This window comes from Asparagus officinalis, unplaced genomic scaffold (genome assembly GCF_001876935.1).
Source record: "Asparagus officinalis unplaced genomic scaffold, Aspof.V1 AsparagusV1_Un374, whole genome shotgun sequence".
In the NCBI taxonomy this organism is placed as follows: domain Eukaryota; kingdom Viridiplantae; phylum Streptophyta; class Magnoliopsida; order Asparagales; family Asparagaceae; genus Asparagus; species Asparagus officinalis.
Window position 1 is genome coordinate 41,554 of NW_017972639.1, and position 10,073 is coordinate 51,626.

At 36.6% G+C, this 10,073-nt stretch overlaps 1 protein-coding gene across 3 annotated transcripts; it reads left to right on the forward strand.

Moving 5' to 3' along the window:
* The first annotated feature begins 7,625 nt into the window (after positions 1-7,625).
* Positions 7,626-9,872, forward strand: LOC109827695 (F-box/kelch-repeat protein At1g57790-like). 3 transcript variants are annotated; one of them, XM_020394707.1, is made up of 2 exons: positions 7,626-7,715; positions 8,893-9,872. In XM_020394707.1, exon 2 carries the CDS (start codon positions 8,895-8,897, stop codon positions 9,828-9,830), a length of 936 nt encoding a protein of 311 aa, XP_020250296.1. In that variant the 5' UTR covers positions 7,626-7,715; positions 8,893-8,894; the 3' UTR covers positions 9,831-9,872. The 3 variants fall into 3 exon arrangements, with proteins under 3 accessions (XP_020250296.1, XP_020250297.1, XP_020250298.1); XM_020394708.1 differs by having other exon boundaries at positions 7,630-7,715; positions 8,837-9,872; XM_020394709.1 differs by having other exon boundaries at positions 7,630-7,715; positions 9,042-9,872.
* The last annotated feature ends 201 nt before the right edge of the window (positions 9,873-10,073 follow it).

Genomic DNA, 10,073 nt, shown 5'->3' on the forward strand with positions numbered 1-10,073 from the left:
TAAATTCTTATTGATATTTCTCTCTTATTGTGCACCAGAAACTCTGTCGAAATTTCCGCTACGTATAATAAGTGGCATCAGAGATCGGGCTACGATTGGGCTATTTTGAGGAGTAGATCGATTTGAAAGCTCGTCTAGGGCTTTGTTTGGTGATAAAGTTGGGATCTTTTGGTAAAGACTCTATCATTTCTGTTTTGGATCTATTATTCGTTCATTGGTGTGTTGAGAAAGATGTCAGGGAAAAAAGGTGCTTCGGGTATCGAGAGTGATGCTTCTAGCATGAAGACCATTCAGAGTTTGAATATCCACTCTATGAAGATAGATGTTGAGAAATTTAATGGCACAAACAACTTTGGATTATGGAGATGCGAGGTTTTGGATGCGCTGAACGCGCAAAATTTGGAGGATACCTTTGAGTTAGATAGCAAGCCAGATGAGATTGAAGAGAAGGTTTGGAAGAAGATGAATCGAACGGTGTATGGTATGATTAGGTCTTGTTTGACTTAAGATCTAAAACATGATGTGATGAATAAGACTTCTGCGAAAAAGATTTAGGAGATTCTCGAAAGTAAGTATCTGACAAAGAGTATTGAGAATCGCTTGCATTTGAAGAAGAGACTTTATCGTTTCTAGTTGAAGAAGGGAACCTCAATTAGAGATCACATGAATCACTACACGAAGCTTCTTGCGGATTTGATGAATATGGATGTTATGATTGAAGATGAGGACAATACGTTGTTGCTGTTGAGTTCCTTGCCCGACGAGGAATATGAGACCTTCGTCCTTACTCTTATTAATAGGAAGGCATCCCTTATATAGTAAGGTCACCGCTATACTTGTAAATTATCAGCTTCGAAAGAAAAATAAATATGCTTCAGTTGAGCCAGTAGCGGAGGCATTGATCGCAAGAGGGAAGAATCCAAACCGAAAGAATTGAAAGTCACAGTCTAGAGTAAAGCATCCTAAAATTGGAAAAGATCAGTGTGCTTGGTGCAAGAAGATTTGTCATTGGAAGAAAGACTGCCTGAAGCTCGACGAATGGATGAAGAATAAGCAGAAGGGAAAAAGGAAGCAACCATTATCAGAAGCAAACATCATTATATCGGATGGTAATATTTCTGACTCTTCTATTTATTCACTTTCTATCAGTCCTACAAATAGCTACTATTCATAGGAAACTGAATTGATGTTGGATAGTGGTGCGACCTATCATGTGTGCCCTAGAAGGGAATGGTTCTCCAATGTTGAGAAGCTGGATAGTGGTATGGTGTACATGGCTGATAATCGTGCATGCCAGATCCTTGGGATAGGAAGAATTCGCATCAAGATGTTTGACGGGACTGTTAGGGGGTTATATGCTGTGAGATATGTTTCCTCCTTGAGGAAGAACTTGATCTCGATTGGAGCTTTAGTTGGAGAGGGTCTGAATATTCGAATTGAGGACATGGTTGTCAAGATTGTGGAAGACTCATATTGTAATGAAGGGCGTCAGGAGGAATAACATGTATTACTTGACTGGAGGTATAGTGGCAGGTGTAGAAGTGACGACTTCTATTGATTCGACTAGACTGCGGTATTTGGGGCTTGGTCATTCCAGTATTGATTCCTTGCATAGATTGAAAGATGGTGCGAAGACCTACAGTTTAAAATCCAGTGAACATATTGATGTGCACAAGAAGACCGAGGTGAAGTTTGACACCTTTATTCACCGTGCTAAGGGTCGTTACGGAGGTGTTCACGTGGATGTTTGGAGGCCTTCTAAGGAGGCATCATTAGGAGGAAATAGGCGTTTGGTTTTCTTTGTTGGTGGCTGTTCTAGGCGTGTTTGGGTTGTAACCAAATCCCTATTGTAGAAAGTCCTAGTAGTCTCCAACAGATTGAAGAAGTGTATGATAGACAAAAAGTTAAAGGTAATTCATTCTGGTTTTAGTGGGAGGTACAAGATGGACCTGTTTCTGTATTGAAGCAGAGCTCATGGTTTTTCGAGACACTCCGTTAGAAAGAAAATCTTGGGGCAACCAGATAGGATGACAAATTTTAAGAACCGTGCCTTGCTGGAGGAGAATCGGTGTTGGTTGTCAAGCAATTGTCTGCAGAAGGATTTCTGGACTGAGGCTTTAACATATTCAGGTCATTCTATTAAAGAGTTATCAACTGCTATGATAGGAGGTAAAACTCAATTGAGTGTTTGGTCTAGTAGTATCACTTTGGTTGAGGCTTCGATGAGGGAGCTATTTGACTCTCAGCAGGTGGAGAGTTTTGAACAAATCATAGAGATATCACAGCAGGTGAAGAGTGATGCTACTTTATATTGGGTGGAGATTACACCACATACTCCAGATCATTCTGTATCGTTTGGGATTCCAGCTGAGGTGACACAGCTTAGGGATAAATTGGTTTTGGATGCAGATGATGAGTTGGTGTTGGATTTGAGTGCAACTAGTGAATATGATTTGGATACGGCCATTGGTTCACCTCAGATAGAGGTGTTTGATATGTTTCAGTTTGGGGCATTTGGTAGAGCTATTAGTTGCAGATCCGTTGGTGATGTTGGTGAAGAGTTATAAACTTTTCTATTTGATTGAGGTCTTTTGGAGGCCATTTGGATGAACTACGTGAGGCTTGATTCCTTGGGCAAGAGGATACGTAGGCAGTCTTTATGATGCAGCCGATTTGATAGGTTGATACCGACGTTTTGGAGTTTGTTCGCATTCTCAATTGGGTTCTCGACTTGTTGTGGATTAAGTCCGTTGTCCTGAATCGTTTCACTTCGTACTGGACGCAATAAGTGAGGCATTTTTTTTGGTTGGTGTCGGCTCAATTTTGAAAAAAACTTCACCGAGGTGGAGAATTGTGAAGCTCATGGGGGCCACATGGGGCCCACCTATTGCTTGTGAAACCGTGTGGTGATAGGTGATTGTGTGTGGGAAGCTAAGGCTCTTGAAAACCGCGTGAAGAGCACATCAAAGCAAGGACTCGTTTTTGTTTTTGTTTCCGCGTGGGCCCACCCGATAGCTTGCATAGCTTGCAGCCTATAAAGGGATTTTTTGTTCTAGGGTTTCGTGGAAGCAAGGTAGGGGACGTGCAAGGTTAGGCGACTATACAAAAGTGCATAGAGGGCTACAGAGAGCAGGTGCGCAGGAGAAGAAGAGAAGTACGGCAGGGAGAAAAAGTCAACGGCTTTCTTTAGCTTCGTGCAAACAGGCTTTTGTGCTTTTGAGAGAAATAATTGTGTGAGGGTTTAGATTGAGTGATTGTAAACCCTAGTTATATTCTCTCCCTTTAATTGTAGATCCCTCCTACTTGCCCCGTGGACGTAGGCAATTTGCCGAACCACGTAAAACATGTGTTATTTGCTGTTTGTGGTCATTGTAATAGTTTATTAGGTTTCCTCAACAAGTCGGTCCTAGAACTGATGAGAGGAAGAGCTGATATGTCACTTTGTTGAGATATTCGCTTCAGATTCTTGTTTTCTTGGTGAGACATGAATTCTTATTGATCTTTCTCTCTTATTGTGCACTAGAAACTCTACCGAAATTTCCACTACGTATAACAGATATGTAGATATATGGTTTTACGATTTCAATATTTTTATTAGTTATTTAATTATCTTTAGTCTCCAAACATTATTACTGTTAAGTTGTAAATATATGCTAATTTTACAATTGATTTAGATGGATAACGTAGATGAAGAACAATTGAAGAGGATGTGTCTAATACAGCTGTGTCTGTGGTGGTCACGATAATAACCTGTATTCTGAGAATGCGTGCTAAGCACAAGACAATTTCATCTTGTATAAAGGAAGAAAAAAAAATATTGTAGAGAAGCTCACTTCAAACGTGTATTGGAAGGCTATAGTGATAGTTGTCGGTCTTATATTAGTTGCCGAAAAAATTACATTCTTTATTTGGAAATTTTGCACACCCTAATAACACATTCACTTATTTTTACCATTCTTGCACACTTTCATAAGTGTTCGGAGATTGCAGTCGCAACAAACTCCATAATTTTGGGGGCATTCTTCTGATATCATACTGATGTCAGGGAGGTAAATTGCAAACAATGAGAATTTATAAATTGTTAAGAATGAAGAATGCATTGGAAAAATAAGCCCTCAAGCTAAATTTATAGCCTCCAAGGCCTTGGAACTAGCTGTTGCTATAGTGTTTCGGATTTGAATATTGAACTAGCCGTTGGAACTAACCGTTGCTACAGTGTTTTTGTTTTAAAATATTGAACTAGCCGTTGCTACAGTGTTTATCCCAAAAAAAAATTATTCTGATCCAAACTAGAGATTAGGAATTGGAGGGTTTCTATAAAGTTGGATTCTATTTTTCCATGTAATGAAACAAACATAGAATACAACAAAAATGATTCCACAAATCTACAAACTTGTCTTAAAAGTTTTTATGGAATAGGTAGGAATCCGTAAAAAAACCAGATTCATAATCCTATTCTTGCCCACTAATGAACCAAACACGCCCTAAGTCGTCACTAACCTTTCCCTTTATAATTATTATAATGTATAAATATGTAACTTAAATATTTCTTTAAAAACCGACTTCCAACTTATAAGTCTAACCAAGTTGTTATTGTTGTTATTATAGAGCTTAAAGTCAAAAATTAAATTGATAATTATAAGATTAATTTTCACCTCAACGGTAGGATTGGTAAAAAGAAATTAAAATGAATAGAGTTTAAAAATTTTAGTTTTAAAGAACTAAAATATAAAATAAATAGTTACTCCTCCGGAATCCTTTTCTATCAACGTTTACTAGTTTGTTCCCGAAAAAAGGAGGAGGAATAGGTAACATTAGGACATTTTTGCAATATAATATATTTATCTTGAGGAACCCCCAAATACATGTCTTTCAATTTTTTATTAACAAAACACCCCTTTCCAGCCCTTTCTTCTGACATTGAATTTTCCTTAAAAATTTTGATTTAGCAATACGTTTTAGGAAAATGTTTCTATGTTCTTCTTGAGAGAACTAAATGTATATTTAGGAAACTGCTTTTGATATTTTCCTTATTTTATGCCACATTCTGATGCATTTTGACGTCGTCAAATCCTTTCCAAGGAGTTTCCACCTTGTTCCTTATAACCAAGCATGACCTAAATTGCACCCCTCTAGTTAAATGTGATATCATATTGTACCTCATTTAAACCATATAAATTATATTATAATAAGAAAGCTTAACTTAACTTTTCTGGAATTTACAAAGTTAAGCCAGATTTTTTGGAGTTAAATGTTAAATGTTCAAACTTATTGGGCTTATACAAAATTTACCCCCGCGTCAGGGTACGCGTACTCTCTCACTCTCACTTTACAACTCAACTATCTGTACACGTGTCACTACTCCATAAGGGAATTTTCCTTGTCGGCTGATCCCTGGCAGCCTACGATTCACCCTCCTTGACAGTTGATGTCCCTTTGATTCCTGTCGCTGGGCCGTTTAGCAGGGGAGGATCTACATACAGTCCAGGGGGGCCACGGCCCCCCCAAAATATGGTGGAAAAAATTAGGGTGTTCTATTCCTCAAGCCCCCTCAAAATTTTGAGGGGAAAAATTAGGGTGCTCTATTCCTAATTTGAAGAAAAAAATTAGTTTGTGTATTAATTATTTGAGGGTTTTTATGTATATATTAATAGTAAATATATTACCATGAGTAGCAACAAGATTAATAAAGGGGGTTTCATTGAAATTGGAAATTCATGGAGATGTATTTAGCGAATGGGCAGAATGAGCTCGTGGTCATCAAGACATCACCATTGGGCATCATTATCGATTAGACTTTCTTTATGTCACGATCGATTCACAAATGCAAGAAATTAATGTGCATTTTAGTGAAGATGCGACAAAATTGCTCATGCTTAGTTCTGCCTTAAATCCTCAAAATGCATCTGAGGCTTTGAGAATACAAGATATATGCAAATTGGTTGGCAAGTTTTATGCACAAGATTTTACAAGTGAAGAAAAAGAGAGTTTGAAGATGCAACTGAAACATTATGAGCATAATGTAGTCAAAGGGCCAGACTTCAAAACTCTTTCAACCATTTCTAAGTTGGGTCAATGGTTGGTAAAGACTAATAAATCTGCTACATACGACCTAATTTCTAGAGTGATCGTACTTGTGCTTACTATTCCAGTTTCTACCGCTACTGCAAAACGATCATTCTCAGCTATGAATATCGTCAAGACTAGACTTCGAAGCAAAATGGAGGATGCTTTCCTCTCCGACACATTAATGGTGTTTATTGAAAGAGAAATTGCTAAAAGTCTGAGCCATTAATGGTGTTTATTGAAAGAGAAATTGCTAAAAGTCTGAGCATTGATGCTATCATTGAAGGCTTTAAAAATTTTAAGGAACGTCGAATTCCTTTTAGTTAGAGAAATTTTAGTTATAAAAAAATAGATGATGCTTATTTGACTATTTTCTATATAATATTTATCTTTTTCTTTTGAAATATTTTGGAGATATTGATGTTGGCTATTCTACTCGTTTTATGTGGGTTGTAGTATATCTCTTGTGAATAAAATTACATTAAGAAAATTTTTTATCTATCATTTGTACGCGGCCCCCCTAGAACTAAAATCCTGGATCCGTCCCTGCCGTTTAGGGGCTGTTTGGTTGTATGTTTTTACCATGTAAAAGGATGGAAAATGTAAAAAGTGGGTCTCAATGTCAGCTTTCATGACTTTCAATTGTTTGTTTGTAGTTGTGAAAATAGTGTAAAGTGATTTCATATGCTGATGTGACTTATAAAGTGATTTCATTAAAAAAAGAAAGATATGATTTTAAGAAAAAGCTGACATTGAAGTTAGAAAAAATAATAAAAAATAATTCTAACCAATATAATCATTTGAGTTGGGATCACTTTTTACACTTTCTAAACAGACAGTTAAAGTTACATTTACAAACTAAACAAGCAATTTATGATTCCAATGGAATAAAAAAAAAAAAAAATATAAAAGTAAAATTGATGAGATGGTCAACAACTTTCTAAGTTGTGTCATAAATATACAATTTTACCAACAACAACCAAACAGCCCCTTACTAATTTCCCAAATAACTTTTACATGTTTTCTTACCTTATCTTAACTTAACTTATTCTATATTCTCAATAACTACCCCTCGCAAATCCAAACAAGCTGTACAACTCCACGTAACCAACTAAACACGTGTCTTCATTCCCTGGGTAACTTTCGCCCCGATCCCTGGCAACCTGCCATCCACCCTCCTGGCCAGCTACGCTCCCTTTGATTCCTTGGGCCGGGCGGCCTCTGTGTTACCTAATTGACAAGCTATGGGCTTTTTGGAATTGGGTATGCTAATAGGTCACATTTATTTACTCGGCCACATCTATTTAGTCCGCGTGAGCATTACCTTGTTACATATTTTTACGACGAAGGCCGCAACGGTGCAACCTCGTTTGTTATCCTACAAAACTTAGGAAATCAGTTTTTTTTTTAATAGTCCTACTCCTCCGAGGAGTTCCGATAGGAAAATTAGTGAATCCGAGGGTTCCGATAGGAATAGGGACTATTCCCATAATTTGTCCATGTAGCCCTATATATATGTGCGTATAGGAGATTTATTCTAAAAAAATTAAATTATATTTTCGCCTCCGATCCTGTGATGTTCGTGCTGCTCACAATCATAATCAAGTTGTCGTATTAACCAAGCTCTCTGTTACAAAACTTACACCCAGGTACACATATATTGTTCTTCCTGAACGTAGCTTGAAGTATGTCACTTAATACGTAATTCTTTCTCGCGTATTTTTAAAACAAGTACTTTTTTTTAATCTTAAAAATATTTCTTACCATCTTTCCATGATAGAGATTCCGTGAGATGCCTAGCATCAGTTAAATAATGCTAAATTTCACAAAGTCTTCCTTAAGTTTGGATGTTTTAGAAACAATCTCCTCGACTATTCTAATTTGACAAAACTCGTGTCATTTCACAAAAGCTCTAGTCTAATTTGAAACGGCACCAAATTAAGTGCTTTTTAGAGGTTGTTTTGGCAACATACTTAATTTTATTTATGAGTAGCTTTTACTTATAAAATGTCCAGATCATGTTTAATACAAACATATTTATTTATTTATTTTTAACTTTTAAATAGTAAAATATTAAGTTGGGATTCTCCAACTTTTTTGGCTAACTTATTATAAGTTCTAACAATACCAAACTGGCTCTTAGTAGCTTTACATATAGATGTTAAAAGACTATCTTGTTGCCTAACAAATTAAATAAAAATAAATAGATCCACTTTTATATATAAAAAGAAATTGGTAAATTTCATAGATACGCAAAAAATTGATACATGTCATCTAAATACATGATATGTGTCACTTAAATTTTTTTTATCATGTGTCATTCTATCCTATCAGAAGATGACATGCGAGCACCTAATCTTAGCTACACCAAATTAAGAATTCTCATTTAATATTTAGTAATCCCTAATCAAATCATAATAACCTATAAATTAAAAAAGATCTCATAGTTAAGTAAAGTTTATCAAGGACATGCAATTAAGCACATCCAAACAAAAAATTACGAAAGAAAAAAAAACTTTGGTTTGTTTATTTCGGTACGTTGAATGCTAAATTTCTGTAAGTTCTTGCATGAAGATAACTATAATCGGCTGTCATTTATACGAGTCCTTGATTAATGGTTTAGAACCCTAACGTTCATTATAAAAGATTTAGAAGTCTACTTCTTCACATTCGACATGTACATGTCTACTACTGATTTATGATTTAAATTGAGATTAAGTTTTTAACTATGTTTATGCGTGCGACTCCATGTTATATGTTTTCCTTATAGCGATTCTCAGAAGCTCCAGACTATCCTGGTATAATAAGTTTCAAGAACTTGTGCAGATATGGAAGAAGAAAAGAAACCAGATGAATCACTGTCAATTAAAACTCAATCTAGCCCATGCCTCATCTTCTTTTATGAAATGAAGAAGCAAAGATATCAAACCTTCTTCAATCTTTCTAAAGGATGCTATATTCGGAATATTGAACAGATGCAAAATGTCATGTGTTTTCCAACTCCTCAGGGATGGATGCTAATTGTTCACCCACACGATAAATACTGTTACTTATTCGACCCTCTCACTATGTCGAAGAAAAACCTACCTTCCCTGCATCTGGAAGCTGGTCCTATCACCAATCTTGTGTGCGTCTTATCCTCGTCTCCAACAGAAGAAAATTGCACGGTATTATGTGCTGATATGGACAAAAAATTACTCTTCTTTTGTCAAGATGGAGATACAAAATGGACCTTTTACAAGTACAACCTTGGAGATCACAATCTTTCAAATGTTGCAGCTTGCGATGGAAAGTTCTATGGTCTTACCATGCAAGTTAACTTTGCAACAATTGATTGCTCCCCAAACCCTCGAATAAATATATTGGAACCATTGAATTTTCATTGGCCGGTTGGGACTTCTGCAACAATATCATACCTGGTTGAATCATGCGGCGAGATGTATTCAGTTGAACGCTATAAAAGGGCATACAAATCAAATAAAACCACGCATATTTCGGTCAAGAAGAGAGACTCGTCGAGACAAGCATGGGATACAGTTTACAGTATTGGCGGGAGGGTGATCCTATTAGGATGGGATGATTCTTCAGCGTCGTGGTCTGCGAGTGAACTTGGCGTCAAGGGAGATTGCATATATTATGTAGAAACTAATGATAAGCGTGTGTATTGTTTCGACCTGGAGGAAGGATGCATTTCAGTTCATATGCCTTGCCCTCGTCTTCAGCCCTCGGGACTTACACCCATCTGGATATTGCCTGCATCATAAGTGATGCCGTCGCTTCGTGTCATTATTATGGGTTCTATTTTGTATTGCTTACATTAATTATGACCTTATAAAGTGCTATTTCGCATTGATTTGATAAATGTATGTTCATGGTATTATTCAGTAATCCATTCTAAGTATGAACTCTTAATTAATTAGTACCAGTCTTTCTTTTTATCCCAGCAGAGTGTTTTCCCTACTGGCCATGTGGATTCAAATAAATCTCCTCCTCTAAATAGCTTTTGG